This window comes from Lissotriton vulgaris, chromosome 5 (assembly GCF_964263255.1).
Source record: "Lissotriton vulgaris chromosome 5, aLisVul1.2, whole genome shotgun sequence".
NCBI lineage: Eukaryota > Metazoa > Chordata > Amphibia > Caudata > Salamandridae > Lissotriton > Lissotriton vulgaris.
Genome location: NC_141693.1, coordinates 362,283,248 through 362,306,232, shown reverse-complemented (window position 1 = coordinate 362,306,232; position 22,985 = coordinate 362,283,248). Strand labels below are relative to the sequence as shown.

At 48.1% G+C, this 22,985-nt stretch overlaps 1 protein-coding gene across 1 annotated transcript in view; it reads right to left on the bottom strand.

Annotated features, from left to right (window-relative positions):
* Positions 1-22,985, bottom strand: part of FAM131C (family with sequence similarity 131 member C) — a 340,988-nt gene that overhangs the window by 232,529 nt on the left and 85,474 nt on the right. Inside the window, exon 2 of the mRNA XM_086921681.1 lies at positions 18,935-19,080. Coding sequence (XP_086777807.1) covers positions 18,935-19,080 — 146 coding nt within the window. The remainder of the gene's footprint in view (positions 1-18,934; positions 19,081-22,985) is intronic.

Sequence of the window (22,985 nt, the reverse complement as noted above, 5' to 3'; positions counted from 1 at the left end):
GTTCCCTCTTTAGTCGTTTCACAAAGTCTTCCGCATGCTGCGGATTCGTGAAGAAGGTCTGTTTCGCCTGATGAGTCACCCTCAGCTTCGCAGGGTATAGCAAGGCGTAGTCCACCTGCAGGTCCCTAAGTTTTTTCTTGACCGCAAGAAACTTGCGGCGCTGCTCCTGCACCATCGGGGTGAAGTCCGGATAGATGGTTAAACTGACCCCCTCAAATGAAAGTGAGCGGGTGGTACGAGCTGCATCCCGGTCCCGGTAGTTCAGGAGGCGCGCAATGATAGGGCGCGGTGCCGCGCCGGTGGCCGGACGTGGTCCAAGGGACCTGTGCGCTCGCTCCACAATAAACTGCGTGGAGAACGCCTCTGCTCCGACCGCCCCAACCAACAGTCTTTCCACGTGCGTCTCCATCTTTCCCACATTCGTCGTCTCCGGTACACCTACAACGCGTATGTTGTTGCGTCGACTTCTCGCTTCTAACTCCTCATTCTTGGCTGCTATTACCCTCAATATATTGTCCATCCTCGCCAATTGAGTGGTGTGAGTGGTCGCAGTGTCGTCGTGGTCCGAGATGCGCTGTTCCGCCGCAGTCAGGCGCTCCTCATGGACATCGAGTTTTTGCACCATTGCGTCCATGCGCGAGGATAGTTTGTCCACTTTGTCCACAATGGTAGCAAAACCTTGCCTCATCTCAAGCATCATTTGTTAGAAATCCGGGGCAGTGGACGGCGGAGTAGCATCAACGACAGGCGGGGGGGAGAACGGGAGCTCCCAGCTTCCTGCACCAGGCGAGTGCCCCTCCTAGAAGCCGCAGAGTCAAAGGAAAGTTTAGGTTGCTTATTGTCCGGCTTCCCCATGGTCACGCACACACAGCAAGCAGAAGTGAGGTTAGTCCTGGGCACAAGCTCTCGTACACCAGCCAATGGTATGCACCCACCAGCACAGGCAGTATAGCAAAATCCAAGAGCAGGGCGCAGCAGCCGCGTCGCCACGCAGTATCGCCAGTCCCCACAAACAGACAAAGCACGCCGCTGCCCACCGGGAGGCAGAGGGGTATTCACAACAATAGCAGGTGAGAGTGGACCGAGAGCGCCTGGCAGCGGACCACCATAGTACAGCACAGACAGGTGAGGGCAGCGCCACTTACACCATGTAACAGGGACAGAGCGCAGGACTCAGCTCTGATGTCGTCCCTTACGAAGCAGGACAGGCCAATCCAGGACAGTGTGGCATAGGAAACCCAAAGTAGAAGGCACCGGCATACAATGCAGGCAGAGGGGCCTGGAACCAGATGCTAGCACAGCGCTCCGCTGAAAAAAAAAAAACAAAAAAAAAAACCTAGCCGGTAGGCACCGGCACGCAATGGCCGCTGCGGCGACAATGGCACCAAACAAAGGAGAAGGCTGGTCCCAGCAGGGTGCCCAGCGCGTCCAGTCACAGATCGTAGGGCCAGTCACAGGACACCCTCGTCCGTATTCCGCAGCTCACAAGCGTCCAGGAGGTCCCCACAGACGGGGGCACGAGCAGGCAAGCACGCCCCGCCACTCCCGCCCGTGTCCCGGCAGTGCATCAAATCTTGGGGTGGATTGGAGTCCCCGTCACAGCCCTGCCACCGTAGCCCAGGGTGGCACCTGTGGTGACACTTCACAGTCTCTGCCACCGGTCGCGAGCCCCGCTTACCGTCACCATCCACCTCGAAGCGGGCGATCTCGCAGTGTCTCTGAGGGGGGAGGGGATCCGGCCTTCACCCCACGTGTGAGGCAGCGGCCCACAGTGAGCTGTGACGCTGGGCCGCAGTGCTCCCGACTTCCAGAGCACCCGGCGGCAAAACTTCCGGATCTCCTATCTCCGGACAGGAACCACCGATCGTGGTGGGAGTTGGACCGAGTGCAGTCCACAGCTGTCCGAAGGAGATTCCAGGGTCAGATCAGGAGATGATGATGTTCAAAAGGATAAATTGCCGGATGGAAGCTCCGGGCTGCAGGAGCCTCACGGCAGTGCGGCCATGCTGCAGTGCGCCCTCTAGACCCTTCTGTATTGTTGCAGTTCAAGATTGCTCCTCGGCCACCAGCTGACATGTTACATACACGCTCGGTCCCGACTCCCACTTATGTTCCAGATGGCTGGCTTACAGAGATGGTGTGTGTAACAATGCTACAAGTTCTCAGAACCTGACCCACAAAACGTGTGCTGACTGTGCCATGAGGGCCAGTGGCCTAATTGTGCTGTGTTTAATTTTCTCAGTGTCAGGTAATTAAAAAACAGACTTCTTTGATGACTGCTTATCGCGGTGTAATCGAATATGACATCCCCAGACAGACAAAATAGAGTTATTATTTTATGGTCATTTGTGTACAGTGCACTCTGCCATTGATATAACCTACTAGCACTTTCCTCTCCAACCGGTTCCGAAATTTCCACTGCAGACCAGAGTTTAATTGGGCCTGTGATGATGGTGTGTCTGGAACATGTCTATGTCTATTTATGGTTCGTGTATTCTTTGAGCAGTATCATTTGGTATCTGCAGTGATTTTCCAGTTGCTTCAGTAGACATACCAACGGCTCAGCAGACGGAAATAGTCCAAAGCCTTTAATCACCCAATCAATCAGTAATCTTATAAAGTGCGACTACTCACCCCCGAGGGTCTCAAGGCGCTGGGCCTTTATTACCCGAAATTACTGATGGTTCAGGATGCACTAATTCTTAGGTGTGAATTGATAAAAAACAGTACAGGTTATCCCCTGAGGAATGGGAAATAACCAAGGGCATTGTTGTTCCTACACGGATTCCTGCAAGTTTTTCCTCCATTCAGGACTTTTTTGCCTACGCACATTTCATCATGTTTTTACCTGGTCAAACCTACATAGTAAAAGCAATCAGAAGGGCACAGTTCCCGTGCAGGTTGGAATTAGGGGGACACCGAATTTGTGCAATATACTTTGACATAAATACGTAAAATTTCAGCAACATTATGTGAACTTTTTTCACTATATTTTAGATTGAAATAAATTGGCAACCTCAAAACCACAGCCGCTCAGGTTCTGTCGTTTCTGTGCATTTATGGTATATTTTTACTGCAAATGGCACACAATTATGTAAAGTGACATAATGGCATATTTTGGAGAATTTTGCGCAACAAGCATAATCTGAAATTCTTGAAATTATGCAGGTGTAATTCAAGTTTCATCCAGGCCTAGTCGGAGTCTCGTTTCATCCATCAACCAATATTTAGAGAAAAAGCAGGATTAGTGTAAATGCGTTAATGGGGGCATAGGGAGTATAATGCATGACCCATGTTAGACTAGTTTGTGGTGATGCAAGTTGTTTTTTACATATGAGTGATGCATCTGTGTGTATGTGTGTATGCGCACGCGTGTGTGTATGCGTGGGTGTGTGTTTGGTGGTGCGTGTGTGTGTTTGTGTGTGTGTGATGTATTGTTTAATATGGTGTGTTGTACATTTTTACCCGTTTTTAGGTCTCGCTAGAGTCAGCACATGTGCTGCCCTTGCGAGAAATTTAGTAGGTGGTTTAAAAGTGCTACACAGGCCGGCCACCAGCTTGCTATTACGCGCACAAGCGCGCGCGATGTGCACAGCACTTTTTCCTGTAGAGCACACGTGTGCGCACAACTCACGTCATCACTCGCGTTTTTTTATTCTTCATTTCATTTCGCAGCCGCGCAGCCTTACTTTTACGTCCACGCGGCCAATGCCTGTTGGAAGAACTTGTGTGCATGCAAAGCCGGCTCTCCAGGCAGTAATAATATGACACAGTAATCAGGGTCAATAAGATAGTTAACTCCCCTCCCCAGCACCCAAGTAAATGTTTTTCTGATGTTTCTGCACGCGCCGGATCCTACAACATGAAAACGTAAAGTTGGTCAGCTGAATCCCGTCTTCCTTTATGTTTGCACCGGGACCCATGCACTTTACTTTTATGACCCGAAACAGGGTTCTCACGGCGTTACACGGATATGTGCCACACCAAAATACAATGACGCTATTCAAAAACCTTGCACGGCCAATCTAAGTGGAACTCAGGAGACGCAAGAGTAACGCTGGTACAGACCGGGTGGTTCTCGGGGTGGATGGTGCATCAGAAGCTGCTGCAGGGCGGAGTTAGAGTCCAGTCAACTCAGGCCGCCTTGGAGAAGAATCTTTCCACAACACCAGTCCGGTTTACGCAGGTGGTCGGTATTTAAGGTGACCCACCAGATCAGATATTCTTTGAGCCAGTACGGTGAATAAGATGAGCACCGGGGCGCTGTGCGTGCCCCCCCCCCCCCCACTCCCCTGCACAGCGGGAGAATAACCCCTGCAGCCAACGGGTTAATCAGGTACCTGGGAGTTCATCAGGTTACAACCACCTTTTCGGAGTAATATACTCCCCTCTACTCAAGGAGATTAGTTTTGATCATACTTAGATGGTATAATGAGTCTACCTTGTAGATAAAATAAGAGGGCACTGTTACTAAAAATGATTTCTTTTCTAAGGCCTCGTTATATTAATAGCTCAAAGTACATTTGATCAAATCCTGTGTAATATTGTCCGACTCACGTGTGTAAAGTAATTCAATCGCCCACCCACCCCCCGAAAGGACAGCCTATTTTCTTACAGTTTGCTATAACATGTTAAGTTGTGGAAGCAAGCTAAATATAGATATTTGGTGGGTTTTGTGAACACACCGTCTAACAGGTATAGAAAACAAGCATTGGCATAGCCAATAGGTCTCGCCTTTGTGACCTTATAAGTGTTTAGCTATGCAACAGTTGATGTTGTTGCACCAAGGATATTGTGTTGGATAACTAAACACTTATAAGGTCCCAAAGGCGAGACCTATTGGTTATGAAAATGCTTGTTACATTTTATTTCCAAATTCAGTCTACCTCGGGAATCTCCTCCTCCCAGACTGCCCAAGAGCACTCTGATTTATGGCCATTCAGTCCCCCTGGTCTCGACGCTAGCGGTCATGTCCTCAATACAAGGGTAATAGCACACCCGGTATTACTCGTAGGGTACAGTAATTCTGGGGTGAGGTATTACGACACCAGTGCAAGTTTTCTGCTCCTGAATTTATGTTTCTTCAGCGACTCCCGCATGTTCATGACTCATACCATAGATTTTTTTTCCAGAGCAATGATTCCTGCTTCTACCAGGCGATACGTGGCGAGACAAAAAACACAGATGCAGGTATTCTTTGTACCCCTTACAACCAAGATATGGCTACTCAAGCTGAATTGGGATTTCATCTAATCTGGTATGGCAGGCACTTGCGCCTAGATACTGAAACAGTCGAATGTGCCAATAATGATTTGGGCACTAATACCTTGTCAGGTGCAAACACCTATGTTGGAGCCCAACTTGGGTTTACAACCCAGGCACAAATTGATCCACACCAGGGTTCGTAAGGAGTGCTATATATGAGCTAGAGAAGACCACGGACGATGCAGGTGATTGCCACGTGGGAATGGAAAGTAATGGCCTAAATAAATATAAAATATATTAAAAACGTTAACAAAGCCAATAGCTCGGTCTAAACACTTATAAGGCCCCCAACGGCGAGACCTATTGTCTATGCCAATGCTTGTTATAAATGGCTGACCTGTGCCTTAGACATGGATGCATCCTGAAAAATGTGCTCTACACATAGTCTAACTTGTTCAGCTTTCTGGTATACAGAGGATCTATCTGGGGCAAAACGATACTACAAAGACTTTAATTAAATTGGAGTGAAACTACATTGAGGCAAATAAACAAAATAACATTTTAGCTATTAAATCCTACAAAAACGTAATAAATGAAGATCGCAGAAAATATATCTCTTCACACGTTAGGCAGGTCATGCCCTCTCCCAAATAACTTTTCTAAATAGTCAGCGAATTTTCAATGCCAAAAGTCAGTAATAAAACAATCACCTATGCCAAGGCACTCAGCGCTAACCCTGCTACATTCTATTGAGAAAGAAAAGATAAAAATCTTGCTTCTCTGTCAAAAGATTGGTCATCTGCTCAGGCCTTTGTTATTCCCAAACAACCCTCTTCTTTCTTTTTAATGTTGTTTTCAGTCTCCATTCCTTCTGTCATCAAAATAGGCACGACAATTAGATCAGGATTTAACATTTTTTTACATTTATTTATATAGCGCCTGAATCGACACCCGAAGGGGTATTTCTGCGCTCTGGACAGTGCTGCGGGCAGAATCCGGACAGGATAGTCTTAAGGAGCTTTCTGAATTGAAGATGATCAGATCATTGTCTCAAATGAATAGGGAGCTGATTCCAATAGAGAGGGGCAAGGTGGGAGAACAAGAAGAGATTTGGCTCCTGAGCGAAGGGTCCTGGAGGGCACATAATGAATACATTTCTCCGCAAGATAAGAGGGACCAATGTTATGCAAGGCTTTATGAATGGTGCAACAGATTTTGAGCATAGCACGCTTACAAACTGGGAGCCAATGAAGCTGAGAGGGAGGGAAGCATTTTTTTTTGGGGGGGGGGAGCACTCAGAACTTTGGTTCCCTGTCCTGCTAACACCTTAAAAAGATATTACAATATTGGAATGTTGGGAACTCCATTGAATACAATGAAATGGCTCGGGGACAATAGTGAATGGTATAGACCTTTGACTTCACAATTACAATGTTTGTCTTTCTATTTTGCCCTGTTAAATTTAGAACATTGTATCCTCAATGGGTGGCATATTCTATTAGCCTTATAGCACTTCTGCCGAGGGCTATATTGGTTGTAATATAGGGCTTGCTATAGACCCTAGCCTACGGCTCAACTATAATTCATTTTTGGGGACCTAAAAAAACTGATGTAGTCCTCAGATGTGTGTTATAAGGCTATATTAGAACATTGGAATGTTGGGAGCTCCACTGAAGACAATGGAGTGCTCCCTGCTTTCATGGGCCGGTAAAGGCCCGCAGAGCAACATTCCAATGTCTTACAAAGGCCTCTCGGTGCTCGAGGGGATTTAAATACCCTCGAGCTTCGAGAGGCCCTTGTTTTATTTGGTAGAACATTCTGCCCTCTAGTGGCAGAATGTTCTTATAGCCTTATAGCCCACCGTAGCAGGGCTATACTGGCTATTAAAGTCCCACTACCTTGTTAAAGTCCCTCGCCTTCGTCTCGGGCCTTTAACGTGGTAGCGGGCCTCTAATAGCCGGTATAGCCCGCTACGGCGGGCTATAAGGCTATATTAGAACATTGGAATGTTGGGAGCTCCACTGAAAACAATAGAGTAGCTCCGGGCTTATAATGGCTGGTATAAACCCGGAGCTCCAACATTCCAATGTTTCTTTGTTCACAGCTATGGCTGTGAACAAAGGCTTCAGGGAGCCTGAGGGGATTTCAATCCCCTTGCGCTCCCTGAAGCCTTTGTTTTATTTGTTAGATCATTTTGCCCTCTAGTGGCAGAATGTTCTAATAGCATTATAGTCCTTCGTAGTTGGGCTGTACCAGCTATTAAAGTCCCGCTCCCTTGTTAAAGACCCTTGTCTTCGGCTTGGGCCTTCAATTGCCCGTATAGCCCGCTACGGCGGGCTATAAGGCTATACTAGATACCATTAGTCCTGACTTATCTAACATCATCGTTTCATGTAGAATGGTCCTCGCTAACTGGGAAAAACGCCTTGGTCATTCCTCTTTTAAAAAACCCCACCCAGAGAACCTTCCATCTACAGTAATATTCAACCTATCTCACATCTTCTTTTTCCTGCTAAATTAATTGAATTCCAGGTCATGAAACAACCATTACATTTCATAGAAAATAATAATCCAGCTCAGTTTTGCCTTTTACAGAGAACCAAAACCGCTTTTCTCGCCACCACAGGCAACCTTATTCTTTCTCTGGACAACAAAGGAAAATCACTTCTGATCCACTTTGAACTCAGCGCTGCTTTTGACATGGTCTCACATCAAATACACATAAGCGTATATCTCAATTGGCATCCACAATTCAGCCTTAGAATGGTTTAACTCCTATATCAGCACACATTCTCATTTTATTCTTTATTCCACGGAGTGATATATGGCTCAGGCTGGATTCACCCTCTCTTCAATTTATTCATACTCCTGCTAGCCCTATTAATTCAATACTTTGGGTTCTCATTCCAGGCATACACAGATGATACCCAGATGGCCATCAACTTTAAAGCCTTGCTGAGAACCAAACCAAATTCTGGAACTGTATGTGCAGCATCTATCTGGCTTAACCCCAATTCTCCAAAATTGACCCGGGTTCAGATGGAATACTCCCTAATGATCCCAACATCTGGAGCTCTGTGTGGTGGTCTCCTGAGCTGGGCACAGCACCTACTCTTACTACCTCTGTACTAAAACATGGGGTTCTTTTTGACTCCACTCTCTCGTTTAAGAATCTTATCAATAGAATAACATTAGCTTACTGCTTAATTGTCAAAATATTCAGGAAGGTTTCCCTTTTTTCTGACTGAGCTACATTACCAAGCTGACCTATTACTTATGCTATCTTTGTTGGACTACTTCAACTCTGTTTTGTTTAGTGCTACAAATTTCATCTTGAAATGTCTTAATTAGAATAGCATTCTGTATCTTGTCATTTCTTCCACCTCCCAACAAGATGTTATGTTTCTGACCATCTGGTTATCGTACTTTGCTTTCCCAACTGCAAGGGTAATATCTTTAAAGCTCTCGCTGTTTGCCACTGTAGATCCATCTTAAATACAGAAGAAGCAAATCGTTTTTACGCCCAATAAAGTGTTGCAATCCAGTGAAACTTTCCTGCTCCAGTGTTTCAACATTTTCCAAGACCGCATGCAAGGTAGGTTATTTTCATACCTGGCTACAAAACACCGGAATGCACTGTCTCTGCATCCTATTTGTGATCACTAGCTTTCAGTACTAGTCCTATTTGCTACTCAATGATTCTTTTTTTTTTTTTTGGAGTTCAAATCTGCTTTATTGTGTAATTGGAGACATGTCACACAGCTTGTCGTGCCCACAACCCGGAGGCCGGCAGCAAAATAGAAACGGAAATGAACACAGCCTTGTTGCCGGCATCCCAGAGGCCAGGCGGCATTGCATGGGAGAAATGAAGTGGGGTAGCGCCACCGATGTGGCACAATAAGAGAGGATGAACAGCAGCAGAACAACGTTTTCCATTGGAGAAAAAAGAAAGCTCTTCCCTCTCCGTTTTTGGTGTTTAAAACAACTTAACAAAACAACCCAACAATGTAGTAACTAAGAGGCAAGTCATGCTACATGGTAAGTTAAGCAGCAGTGAGTAGGTGTGGCATACTATGTGAGCGGAGGTGTGCATAAGAGTGTGTGCAAGTCACAGTCGTCCCAGCAAGAGGGCCTCCATAAGCCAGAAGCTAGGTCCGGTACGGAGCCCCAGAGAGTCAGCCATCAGTGGGTGTCGTGACATATTGCAGATAGGGCACAGATGAACCGCGTGCAAGTAAGAAAGAGTAGTGGTAATCTAAGACAGTAGAGCCATGGTGGGGGCGTCGCATGGGGTCCGGGGGGGGTGGGGGGGGGGTCAGCGAGTGTACAGTGGTCGAAACTAGGGGGGACCCCACCGGAATAGCGCAAGGAGGAGGCATGCGCGCAGAAACAGGATCCCCAGCCAGGTCTAGTATTGGAACAGTGTACTAATCCCCGATGGGTTGATCACCTGCCGGGTTCACATCATCCGAGCGTGCGAGCAGATACCGCACCAGTGGATCCCAAATGTCGCCGGGGCGACTCGAAATGGGCAACAGTTCAGCAAATGTCGCATGTTGGTCTTGGCAGTAAGTTAAGTCACCTAGCCAATCCTTAAATTTGGGCGCTCTGCCCCTCCCCCACCGGCACGCCACGCGTCTCTTGGCCAGCAGGAGCGCAGTGTCAACGAATTTCCGGCAGGATCTGGGAAACCGTACAGAGTCCCCAAGTAGGGCCACCAGTGGGTCGAAGGGCACGGGCTTCTCAATCATCTCCGCAAGAGCATCCAACACTTGTTGCCAGTAGTTCGCCACCTGAGGGCAAGCCCACGCCAAGTGAAGAAAGTCGGCACCAGCGACATGGCATCGTTCACAGCGGTCATCATCCGCCAGGCCGAAGCGCCGCCTCCTCACCGGTGTGTAATACACTCGCTGCAAGTATTTATAATGAATGATCTTTAGTCTGCTGCTGGCAGAGATGCGAGAGGTGAGCGCGCAGCAGCGATGCCACTGCTCATCTGATATGTCGATAGCGAGTTCGGTAGACCAGTGCAGCCGCGCATTGGATTCTGGTATCGGGGGAAATTCCCCTGAGTTGGCGATAAAGGCCGGAGACCAGGTGGGCCCCATCCTGTGAGCTCAATAAAAAGTGTAGCGGTGGTAGGGTGTCGGGCTCGCTGGGAAAATCTGGCAGGATGTCTCTCATCCCCGCCCGCAGCCGCACATAGTAGAAGAGGTCAAGGGGAGTGCGGCTATGTTCAGCAAAGAACAGGTCCGCTGACTCGAAGGTGCCATTGGTGAATAGGTCTCCCCAGTAAGAAACTCGTAGCCTTGCACAGAGGTTGCGAAAGCCCAGTTCCCCCAAAAGGGTAAGATCAGGGTGATGCGTGAGCGGTAACTTGGGCGAGGAGAGAAGTTTACAAGCCAAGCTCTTGGTGATGCGGCGCCATGCGTCTAATGTGCAGGAGACCGACGTATTTGGTGTAGTAATGGCAGATTCAGGACAGTGAAGCAAGCCATTGAGCGGTAGAGGATGTACGATCCAATCCTCCACTGCTACATGCGGCATAAAGGGAGTAGGGGCCATCCAGTGGTAAGCGAAATGCGCCTGCGCACACTGATAGTAGGCCTCGAAATCAGGAACATCGAAACCTCCCTTCTCATAGGGGAGGGTAATGATGGACCACTTGAGTCGGGGATTCCTGCCACCCCAAAAGAGCCGTTCCATCTCCGACCGCAGGGTTCGGAAAAAATTAGCGCCGGGGAAGTAAGGTATATTGAGAAAAAAGTAAAGAAAGCGGGGGAGCACCACCATTTTTATGAGCGACGCTCTCCCGGCCATGGATAGCGGCAGGGTGATCCAGCGGTCCACTGAAGCAATCAGTTTGGTTATCGCTACCCCGTAGTTGGACCGCAGCGTCTCGTCCCTGTCTCGCAAAATGCATATCCCAAGATAGCGGAGATCAGACCGACACCACTCGAGTGGGTAATCGAGGGGGAAATCAGTCACCGCACCGGTCAGGGGGAAGAGTTGCGACTTGGACCAGTTGATATGGACACCAGACATCCCGCCAAACAGTACAAACTCCCTGAGTAACGGATTAAGATATATTTCGGGATGTTTGACATACAGTGTGATGTCATCCGCATAGAGGGACACATCAATCTGGCGCTGCAAGCATTGTACTGCGCCGCCGCGATGTAGTTGGCGCAGGCGAGAGGCTCAACAGCTATGGCGAACAATAGGGGAGAGAGAGGGCACCCCTGTCTTGTACCCCTGGTCAGTGCGATGGGCTGAGATAGATGACCATTGATCAGTACTCTTGCCATAGGGCGAGTATACAACAGGTGGACCCAGGAAATAAAAAATTTGGGAAAGCCCATACTAGCCAGCACCGAGAACAGGTATGGCTATTCGACAGAGTCGAATGCCTTGGTTGCGTCAAGGAAAATGGCCGCCACGGGTGTGTCAGGGTGCACTGTGCGGAGCAGGGAGAAGAGCGTGCAAAGGTTGTGGGAGGTAGACCTGCCCGCCACAAAGCCTGATTGGTCGGGCAGTACGAGTCTGGTCATTAACAGCGACAGCCGGGTGGCCAAGACCTTGGCAAGTATCTTGACGTCTCAATTTAGGAGGGAGAGCGGACGATAAGAGTTACAGGATTTGGGGTCTTTATCGGGTTTAGGGAGGGATGTAATCACCACTTCGCGCATGGAACAGGGGAGTACCCCATCGCATAATGATTCCGAGAAGACCTCGCTGAGTACCGGGGCCATAATGTCGATGTAAGCTTTGTAGAATTCGGCTGGTATGCCATCGAGTCCTGGGGCTTTGCCATTCTTGAGGGACATAATGGCCTCACGCACCTCGTCTAGCTCGAAAGGAGCCGCGAGGAACTCCCTATCGCCGTCGCTAAGCCAACACAGTGCGACGTCGCTGAGGTAGTCAGTGTAGCATACATCGGGCCCCACCGTGGAAGTGTAGAGTGAATGGTAATGCGCCACGAAGGTAGCGAGGATCGCATCTGAGTCCCTAACAGCAGTGCCAGAGGTGTCGGTGAGTTCTAATATGGTGTTAGGAGCTCGTGGTGGTTGTGTAATCACAGCAAGTGCCTTCCCGGGTCTGTCCCCCTCGCAATATTTGCGGGCCTGCCAGTGTTTGCCCCTAAACTTTGCTTCTCGCGCAGCCTCCTCCTCATATCGTGACAGCTTCTCCCTAAAAGTGGCCTGCAGGTCGGGGTTGGGGTTGGACACCATCCTTAGTTCTAGATCCCGCAGTTCTTTCTCCAATGTGCTAATGGATGCAAGGATAGCGCGTAGTACACCATGGCCTTTGGAAATATAATACCCCCTGATTGTGACCTTGAATGCCTCCCATATATGCTCAACAGAGTCTACAGATCCCTTATTCCTAGTGAAGAAATCCGCAATCTCTTCCCCTAGTTCAATGTGAAACAGGTTATCAAGGAGGATTTCAGGGCGAAGTCTCCATTGCGGTCGAGGGCTGTCCCAGCCTGGTGTACGAAAGTGTAGCAAGACAGGGCTGTGATCAGAGTATGTCCGCGGTAGGTGACGAACCCCCACCAGTTCCACAGCAACATCCCTTGTGATGAGAAAATAGTCTAAACGTGCCCAGGTCCCGGTATATGATGTAAAGTGCGCGCCGTCCCGCCCCAGGGGGTGCAAGTGCCGCCAGGCGTCCAACAGTCCGCCCTCCTCAACGATGCCCTCTAGCGCCTCCCGTGCCCTGGACTTGTAGGTGCAGACCCCATCCTCTCTATCCAACTGTGGTTGCATCGCCAGATTAAAGTCCCCTCCCCAAACTACGTGTCTTGATGCAATAGAGAGGATTTTGCCCCAGAGAGTAGTGAAAAAAGCTGGTGTGTCGACATTAGGCGCGTACATGGTTACAAATGTGAAGGTGTCGCGGCCTATCCTGCCCCATAGTAGCGCATATCTGCCCTCCCCGTCGAGTAGGTCCCCATACTTCTGAAAAGGGACCTTGCGGGCAATGAGGATAGCGACTCCCCTCGAATAGGTGGAATAGGAGGAGAAGACACGTTCTCCGGCCCACCTACTCGCGAATGATGTCCCGCCCTGTGGTGACAGATGTGTTTCCTGCAGCATAGCGACCTGCACGTGATGTCTGTCAAGATAGATTTACAAAAGGGGGTGGTGATGAACAGAGTGTCTGAATTGAGCAGACCACTCTTACCCAGTCCAAAGATCAGGGCTTGATCCATCACCGTTATTTATCTCACTGCCCCATGGCAGCTCAGAACCTGGCTATATGCAAATCAGTCTGTCCCTGGCCCAGTGCATCATGGGAACAGGGCAGACTAAACTACCAAGCCAATTCTTTACCAGAAAGGAGACAAGCTACCGGGGACCGGTTTCTGGCATTTCAGCCTCTTCGGCCCGGCTTGCTTGAATCCTGATGGAGCAGTGAGAAAGGGACTCATGTCTGAGTATACCCTGCCACACCTATAGTGGCCAAAATCGATTTACAAAAGGGGGTGGTGATGAACAGAGTCCCTCACCACCCCTTGTTGTAAATATTTTTGTCCACCCTAAGCGTGGAAGGGTATGCTCAGATGTGAGTCCCTTGCTCATTGCACCATCAGGATTCAAGCAAGCCGGGCCGAAGAGGCTGAAATGCCAGAAACCGGTCCCCGGTAGCTTGTTTCCTTCCCAGTGTAAGAATTGGCTTTTGTAGTTTGGTTTGCCCTGTTCCCATCATGCACTGGGACAGGAACAGACTAATTTGCATACAGCCAGGTTCTGAAACTGGGATGGTGCAGTGAGCTAAAAAACGGTGTTGGATCTAGCCCTGATCTCTTGACTGGGTGAGAGTATTCTGTTTAATTCAGAGACTCTGTCCCTCACCACCCCTTGTTGTAAATATGTCTGTCAAGATAGGCAATTACATCTCGACACTTTCTGGCATTATTCAACCCTCTTATATTCCAGGATAAACAATTTAATTGCGTGTTAACTGCTGGAGTAGCCATGGATAGCACAACAGGAGCAATAACAGTGCTGGCATGTGCAGCATGAATAAACCACCTCCGCACCACCAGCATCGGTGCTCACACCAAGGTAGAGTCCAAGCATACAGTCCAGGAAATGATTGCCTCGAAGAAAAAAAAGAAACAGCCCTTCCCACCACCCACCCCAGCATCCCAATCATGCCAGCAGCCAAGCACTCCAACCCAGCAACCCACCCCCCTCCCCCTTCCCCAACTCAAGCAACATGAACAGCTGAAACGCCAGCAAGTCAAAGGGGATCTCCCAGTGGGGGTAAGACATAGAGTACGCACAGCCACTTCCTAGACCCCAGCCCCGTATCTGTGCCGCCCTCGGTGGAGACTAGGGCCAGGAAAGTGGTCCTTGGATTACATTACCACAGGGATGAAGAGTCCATGCAGGGTCACTGTCCATTCGGTCTCTCGTGTCTGTGCGTCAATGTTCGGGAAAACCACAAGCTGACACAGGCAGTGTGCGCAATGTAGTGGATATCAACAGTCAGTCTTCGTGTGGCGCCGGGGACAAGTCTGCATTGTCACGATCCTCCTCCGCGTCCCGGTCCTCCCTGCGCGCTCTCCGGAGCGATTTGAGAAAGTCTTCTACTTTCTGTGGATTGGTGAAGAACCGTTGCTTGCCCTGGTGGGTGATTCGTAGCTTCGCAGGGTATAGGAGCGCATAATCGATCTGAGCCTCACGTAACTTTTTCTTCACCAGTAGGAACTTGCGCCGTTCCTCCTGCACCATTGGCGTGAAGTCTGGGTAGATGGAGAAGGTGACTCCATTATACTGCAGCGATCTTTGAGACCGGGCCGCTCGGAGTGCAGTGTCCCGGTCGCGGTAGTTCAGCAGCCGAGCAATGATGGGGCGCGGTGGCAGGCCAGGTTTGGGCATAGGCGCCAAGGAACGGTGCGCCCACTCGACGATGAACTGAGGCGAAAAAGCGTCCTCACTGATGGAACCCTTGAGCAGTTTCTCAACGTATAGCTCCATTCTGCCCGTATCTGTGGATTCCGGCACATTGGTGACCCGTATGTTGTTTCGGCGACTATGGGCTTCCAAATCCTCATTTTTTGCCGCTATGATCCGGAGTAGGTTGTCCATCCTGGACAGTTGAGTGGTGTGAGACGTGGCCACATCCGAGGTATCGGAGATACGTTGCTCCGCAGCCGTGATGCGTTCCTCATGACGGTCTACCTTGTGTATCAGTGCGTCCAGCCGTGCAGTGACACCATCAACTTTCTCTACCACAGTGGCGAAGCCCTGTCACATCTCTTGTATCAGGCTGGACAGGTCGGCGTCCTTAGCTGAGGAGACGGTGGCCTTTGGGGACGACGTGCTAGGGTCCGGGTCCAGCTGCGTCGACTTCGCGCCTTTCCTCGCGGCATCGAAGCTGAGCTTGGTCTGGCGGTTCTCCGGTCGCACCATGATGGCGCCGGGGCACGACACCCTAGGAGCGTGAGGTGCAGAAGTACTACGGGCCGTCAGGCTAGGACACTATCACCAGGATGCAGGGCCACAGCGAGAGCAAGGCAGGGCAGCATCTTAAAAGTACAGCAAGAATCCAGGCGGTGAAGGCACGGGGCCCTGGTGTGTCCGTACAGGCCCTGTGCGGCCTGGCGGCTGGGAGCGGGGCGGCGAAGCCCTAGTAGCGATGGTGGTGAGGCCTAGCCTGTTATCACTGCTGTGCAGGGTGGTGGCGCGGCAGGCCCAGACAAGTGTGAGAGGCAGGGCAGCCGAGTCTCAGCGGGGATGTGCCACGCAGGTGTGGTGGTTGACCTGAGGTAATCGCAGCAAGTCCGCCCCGCACAGCACAGCCAGTAAATAGAGGAGTAATGCCAGGTGAATGGATGGGGAGCGAGGAGGGTCCCAGCCCTCTCCACATGGAAGGTGCGGCCGCTCAGCAGCGAGGGACAGCCTCCCAATATCAGGCGCAATGTAGATGGCTAGGGCCGGCCAAGGCCCGAAGCAGGAGCGGCAGCAAGCTCGAGGGCCCAGGCCCGACAGTCAGCCCTCCCGCCGGGCAGTCCACCGACCCCCGCCGTCTCTCTCCAAGCGGGCCCGGCACCTCCCGGGGATCAGGCAGGCTGCGCGGCGTCCTGCCCTCGGCAGCCCGCAACACAGGAGGCAGCAGCAGTTCCACTAACGGGGGCAGTGAGGTAAGTGGGGAGGGCGGGGGGGTCCCCGCACCACCGGACAGGCCGCCTCTCACCTCCGCCGCGGGTCCGCCGGCGACGATCCTTCCAAGGGTCCGCCAGCCGCCTAGGGGAGAGGCCTAGTCCCTCGTGGCCATCCCCGGCCTGACGTAGCTCTGCACAGCCGGCCGCATGCACTCCTCCGCACCAAGGCAGTTGTCGGCGATATTTCAAAGAGGCACAGCTCCGGCCCCGAGTCCCCCAGCGTCACCAAACTTGAACCGAGTGTAGGGATAGGTGCCCTGCTGCGAATCGCCAGGAATTCAGGCCGATATGGATCCCGTGGTAGAGCATATCAGTAGGATAATGTCCCAAGGAGCGGGAGCTGCGAGACTAAGCAGCCATTCCGCTTGTGCGCCCTCTAGCGCCCCCCACTCAATGATTCTTTAACTGGACAGTCTGTCTTTAGTCAGTATTGTTTCCGCTGATGCCTCTTCACCAGGATCCATTTTTGGGTAAGAACAACCTTAAGAAATAATCAACTTAAAATAAAATGTAAAAAAATAAATTTAAAAAATCACCCCAATTTTTACTTTTTTCTATTGGCTGCTTGTAAAAGAATGCATTTAGCTTAAGTTTCTTGTGATCATACTCTGGGCAATCCACCAAGCATCCCATGATGTCAAGGTTTGCTTTTTATAGGCCAGGCTGTACTTGGTGATCTACCAATCAATTGTTGCCCATAACATTTAGTGATAGGGCAGCAGAAGCCTGGAATAAATAACCTTCTAATGGATCTAAATTCTCCTCATCACCACCAGATCTTTCACTGGAAACTAAAGTCCTGCTTGTAAATTGTTAATCGTGTCCTGGCAGCTCTTCTTTGTTTTGTCATTTTTCCACGATCTATATGCCTATAGAGTAGTATTATTGTATCTTTAGCTCCAAGAAACTAAGCTGAATGTTACACTCTACACAAATAAATATCATAACACAATATAACATAACATGGCTTTCGCCATTCACAAGGGACCAACCTGGCCCTTGTATTAAGTCGCTATCACTCAAGACCAGTTCATTAGGTAAAGTACTTTCCCTGTCAGTCCAAGTCAGGGCACTTGACAAAATGCTTGACAAAAAGCTTGACTTGAAGCAGACTGAAGGGCTTGTCAGCTTTAATGTCCAAATCACCCTGTCCAGATCAGTAATGGCGGTAATGCTGCAGCAACAATATGATCACATATGATTACTTCAGTGTACAGTTCATGTGCTACATCTATTCTGGGCATGCAACAACGCAGAACACAAGGGCTGCAGAAAATCACTGCCAGGCTTCTTATTTTAAAAATGGACAGCCATTGCCATAAATAGCACCACGCTAGCACTATTTCATCAATTTTACTTATAAATGCAATCATGGAATAGTCAAGATCAAAACCACTGTATGGACGAGGATTTAGTTCCATGTCATCAACTGTGTCATGGTAGTAGCCCACAGGCTGCCTCTTAGATCAAGGGGCGCACAGTGTATGTCCAGGAGGACTCAATCACTGCCAGATGTGTAAGATAACCATAACCATGTAAATTATTTTCAATCAGATTAGCTGTGTGTAGTATGTTGGTCCATACATACATATAATCATGTAGCTGAGGCAGATGTAGATGAGATATGAAGTAGGTTTATTCAGCCATAGATAAGATAACAGGAAGTATAACTCTGGAACAAGCAGCCCCACCAGGAGCAGCCTCTTGGCTACTCAGCCCATACTCCAACTGCCAACCCTCATACCAGTCACCCAAGCATTCCATCCATGTCAATCACACTCACATTCTAACCTGGAACACCCACACTGGCTGAGCAGCTAGGTGCAGAGAAGTGCAGTAACATAAATACTAAACCCAGAATACTACACTGTGTGTAAATCTATCCTATATGATTTGTCTGAAAATCTGGGATGGATTTGATCTAAGATCATGTTTCATTTTACATCTGCTCAGGTGACTAATCTGAGATTCGCGTCATGTCATAGAGATCAAATGTACCTGCAAAGGCACTTAGAGAAATCCTAGGACGTAACGCTTTGCCCTTCAAAACAGTGAGCAAGATTCACAAAGAAAAGGTGTTTATGCACACCCGTACCCATCTTGAATTGCAATTCTGTTAAAGGGGCTTCTCTTACTGAAGGCATCTGCGCTCGTGCAATCAGAGCCCAACAGCTTAACACACTGTGCACAATGTGTCAACATACCCACTTGGGCTACACCTGGTTTATTCAGCAAACCTGAAGATCTCTAGAAGGCAACTTTGGCTGGATTTGGCTGTCTTTTGGTTGCCTCTCCTGGAGAAGAATTATAAATTCTTTGATATTTTAACATAACCCGGCAGTAACAAGGTTAACTATTAAGAGTGCATGAGTCACTTTCCGAAGTCACTTGTACCTGTTGACCATCCGACCCAATGCATGTAGAATGCATGTACTCACATTTTTCACAGTGTGAGTGATGGCCGAAGACCCTGGCAAGCTACTGTTTCTGAGCTTCAGAGGTGGTTGTTTACAGGGTGTCAATCATCTCCACTAGTCCCATGTCACTTACCTTTGCTGCTTCTTGTGGTGGAGCATCTGGAGCATCAGGCTCCGGTGAAGGTTCTTGGTCTTCGGCATGAACCGTGGTGGGCGGGCACTCTGTCTGAGTGGTGTTGCTGGTTGTGGAATAATCCTTATGAGCAGCAGTGAAAAATTCTGGAAGGAAAAAAGAGAAATAATCTAAGCTGGAGAAAAATCAGGATGTCAAGATCTAGCCTTGTTTCCTTCTGCCAGGTGACATTATTCTATGAGTATCTATTGTATCCTGCTTCAGTAGCCGTGCGCTGTACCCAACCCAGGAGTGACAAATTTCAGTGTCCATTTTCCACTCCAGTGTTGCTGAAAACATTTCATCGATTTCTTTACATCCATTTTAAGGGCTCATTTAGTCAGGAGCAAGCTCTTGCTGGTATTTTTCCACTTTATATTGGTTACCTAATGGGGAAAGGATCACTTAACTCAATGTAGGCACAAATGATATGCGTGATGATAGTAATGGTACTTGAACTAAACAAAACAAAACAAAAATGCCCCCCTCGCCATGGGAGGTGTATCTCATTGCGCCGGGGCATTATAATTTTTATTTTCAAAAAGAAAATTCCACTGCAGAATTTTGGTTTTGAAAAGAAAAAAGAAACCAGTTTGGTACAAGGCTCTGTCATGTTGACGGAGTCCTGCACCAAACTTAAACAGCATTTTCAACAACCGTCGGGGTGGTGGATCCTGCCAATGCTTCAGAAATTACCACCAGCTTGGTAGTCATGTCTAAATTCGGTGGGCGGCATCTCTGCCAGGGTGATGGAGCGAATTACTTGGTCGTCCTGGCAGAGAAACAGGCCACCCACTGAGATATAAATCGGCTCCCAAATTTGATTGGGATAGGACTGATTGTGGTTGAATGCAAAGAAGGCATTTGCAGATCACTGGGGTAACGAAACTCGAGGGGTCCTCCCTGCAAGGCACGTGGAGGGGCTCCCTTTGGGCTCAAACAGGAGCTCTGCATCCTGAGTGCTGTGCTGAGGGGGCCCCCGGGGGCCTAGGGCACCCCGCACTGCAAGGGCTGCGTGGACCTGTGTTACGCCCCTGTTGCAGATATGTACCTAGAGACGAGAGTGGCTTGGGCAATGCTTTTGAACTCTGGGATCAGATGGAGGATTTGGCGTTCCAGAAGAAAGCCCTTAATATGTCTGTAGCCATTCCTAACTAAATCACACCGATCCACCCAGTTCCAAGCAAAGATCAACTATAGCAAAGCCCTACTTGTCACCCTACCAAATAAATTCCTCAACTAATCGCAAAATACCTCGAAACAGCATATCCATCACCCAAACAAATCGGACAGTCCACACCAACTCAGTGCTTGTTTAAATGCATCAGATCTGAACCAGGGTTGACCAGTCTCCAGGCTCTTCATGAAGCCTACAATGCTCACTACCACTCCTCAACCATACATTCAAGAAAATATCTCTTCGCTAATCCAACATTAAAGAGCACACCGAATCCCAAACTTTGCAAAGTGCTTGACCAGTCCCGACAACCTAAGCACCTCTAGTCCAACGCACAGCACGTGACAGCTCAGTGGGACTTTCACCCAATATAACACACACCATTACATATCAGGAATCATAACATAGAACACAACAAATACGTTAAATATGTCCCTATTTACATGGTTTGTAACACTAAATTGGCTAATAGTAATGCCTGTTGTTCACAGCTCCTAGAACCTACAGCAATGAGATTCATTATTGTTATTATTATCATATAAATAACATTAATTAATCAATCATATTAGTACAATGTTTGTACATAAAAGTAAAAATTATTTTAAGATATTATTATTATGTAAGTAGCATTATTTAATAAATAATATTAGACATTTTGTTTGATAATAGTAATAACAATAATACCACCAACAATAATAGTAAAAATAATAATGATACTAATAATAATACAGATAATGATAGTGATGATGATGATATTAATAAAAAATGATTATCATTATTATTGTGATTGTTATTTTTATTGTTAGCATTATTACGCTAATACTAGAAATACTATTATTATTACTACTATTAACTTGACATATTACAGACCATGACATACAGCATAACAAAGCAAAACTTCATACAGTGTTACACAACAGTGCATTAAAGTATGCTAGTGAGGTCTTGTGCCAGTTTTGCCCATGACGATGAGATGGGCGTAATGCCTTCCTCAATCAGTTGGTAGACCTCTAGCTGTGTATGGGTGTATTGATTTGAAGGTGCCCTTAAGGTAAAATTCGGATTTGGAGGGGAGGAGTGTGGCCTTTGAGACCTCGATGGTGGTCTGAAAAGACATTACCCAGATTTTCCCAGGTGAAATGGTGCTTTCTAACAACTCCGGGGGAGATGATGTTTGTGCCTGGCATGTGTGTGGTACTATTGCCCCATCTCCACCTAGGTGTAATATTGAGTCGAGCGTGCGGATGTTAACTGTGTACTCCCCTCCGTCTCATTTGGTATAACAAAAACTGGCCATTACATATATAAATGTTCACCAGCTAACACAGTATTTTACTAAAGTGCTACATTTTGACAACCGAGCTATGTAATCTATAAAACTTGGAGAAGAGAAGGGTCTGCTGAGGAAATACATAGATGGATGAGCAGAGAATTTATTGACTGATAAAAGAGAGAGATATTATATAAGCTGTCAGTTTTTCTAACAAGTGGGAGCATTTCTGTGGCTCTGCATTCTTTAGGCGTGCCTAGAGGCACCTTTACCATCTTGATAGCATCAGTTAATCCAAATAAATAAATATTCTATATAATTAGAAATGTAACTATTTGTTTGTTCAAAGTCTCAAATCTCCGAAAGTTCTTCACCGATTGCTTTGAAATTTTGACACAACGTTGCATTAGAATACGCAAGTGTTTTTATATACACAACATTGGATTTGAATAGGCGTGTGTCGAATACGCGTGTTTTTAATCGAAAGCACAAACAGACAGATAAAAATGTCAATGTGCGTTTGATAAAAATCTTAAATCTACGAACGTTTTTCACCGATTGATTTGAAATTTTGACACAACGTTGAATTCGAATAAGCGCGTGTTTGTATGTACACAACTTTGGATTCGAAAACGTGCATGTCAAATACGCGCGTGATTTTAATCTAAAGGACAAATAGACCCTATTGACTGGGTTGCTGCGCAACAATTACAATAGGTGCATAGAGACAATAGTCTACATATATTAGGATGGACAGGTGGTGTCAGGATGGCAGACCGGGAAGTGGGTGGAGGGAGGGGGGAGGAGTTGATTCACTTGGCAACATTAAGAAAGGACGTATAGAGACAATAGTCTACATATATTAGGATGTACAGTTGGTGTCTGATGGCAGACCGGGAAGTGGGTGGAGGGAGGGGGGAGGAGTTGGTTCACTTTGCAACATTAGCGCGTGTTTATATATACCCAAAGTTGGATTTGAATACGCGTGTGTCCAATACGTGCATGTTTTTAATCGAAAGGCCGAACAGACCCTATCGATTTTGGTTGATGGGCAACAAATGCAAGGGACGCATATAGACAATAGTCTACATATATTAGGATTGACAGTTGGTGTCAGGATGGCAGACCGGGAAGTAGGTAGAGGGAGGGGGGAGGAGTTGGTTCACTTTGCAACCCGAACAGACCCTATCGATTTGGTTGCTGCGCAACAAATACAAGGGATGCATATAGACAATAGTCTACACATATTAGGATGGACAAAAACATATTGTATACCCACAAGCATTGTGAAATTAAACATATTAGAAACGTGTGCTTACTCTTTTCTTTCTCTTCCATTTAACCAGACTGAGCCACAGCAACGCGTAGCCGGGTACAGCTAGTTGTAGATTAAAAAAAACTACATTCAAATGATGCTTTGTAGTCCTCCCCCGTCCCTCTTGAACCATTGGTCTGTTCAATTGGCGTCACGCTTTGCTAGCACTTCCACAGCACAGAGCACAGAGAATGGGTCAGCCCACTTTTATCATTGCCTGTCTTGCATTGTGAGCGCCAGCATGTTGCAT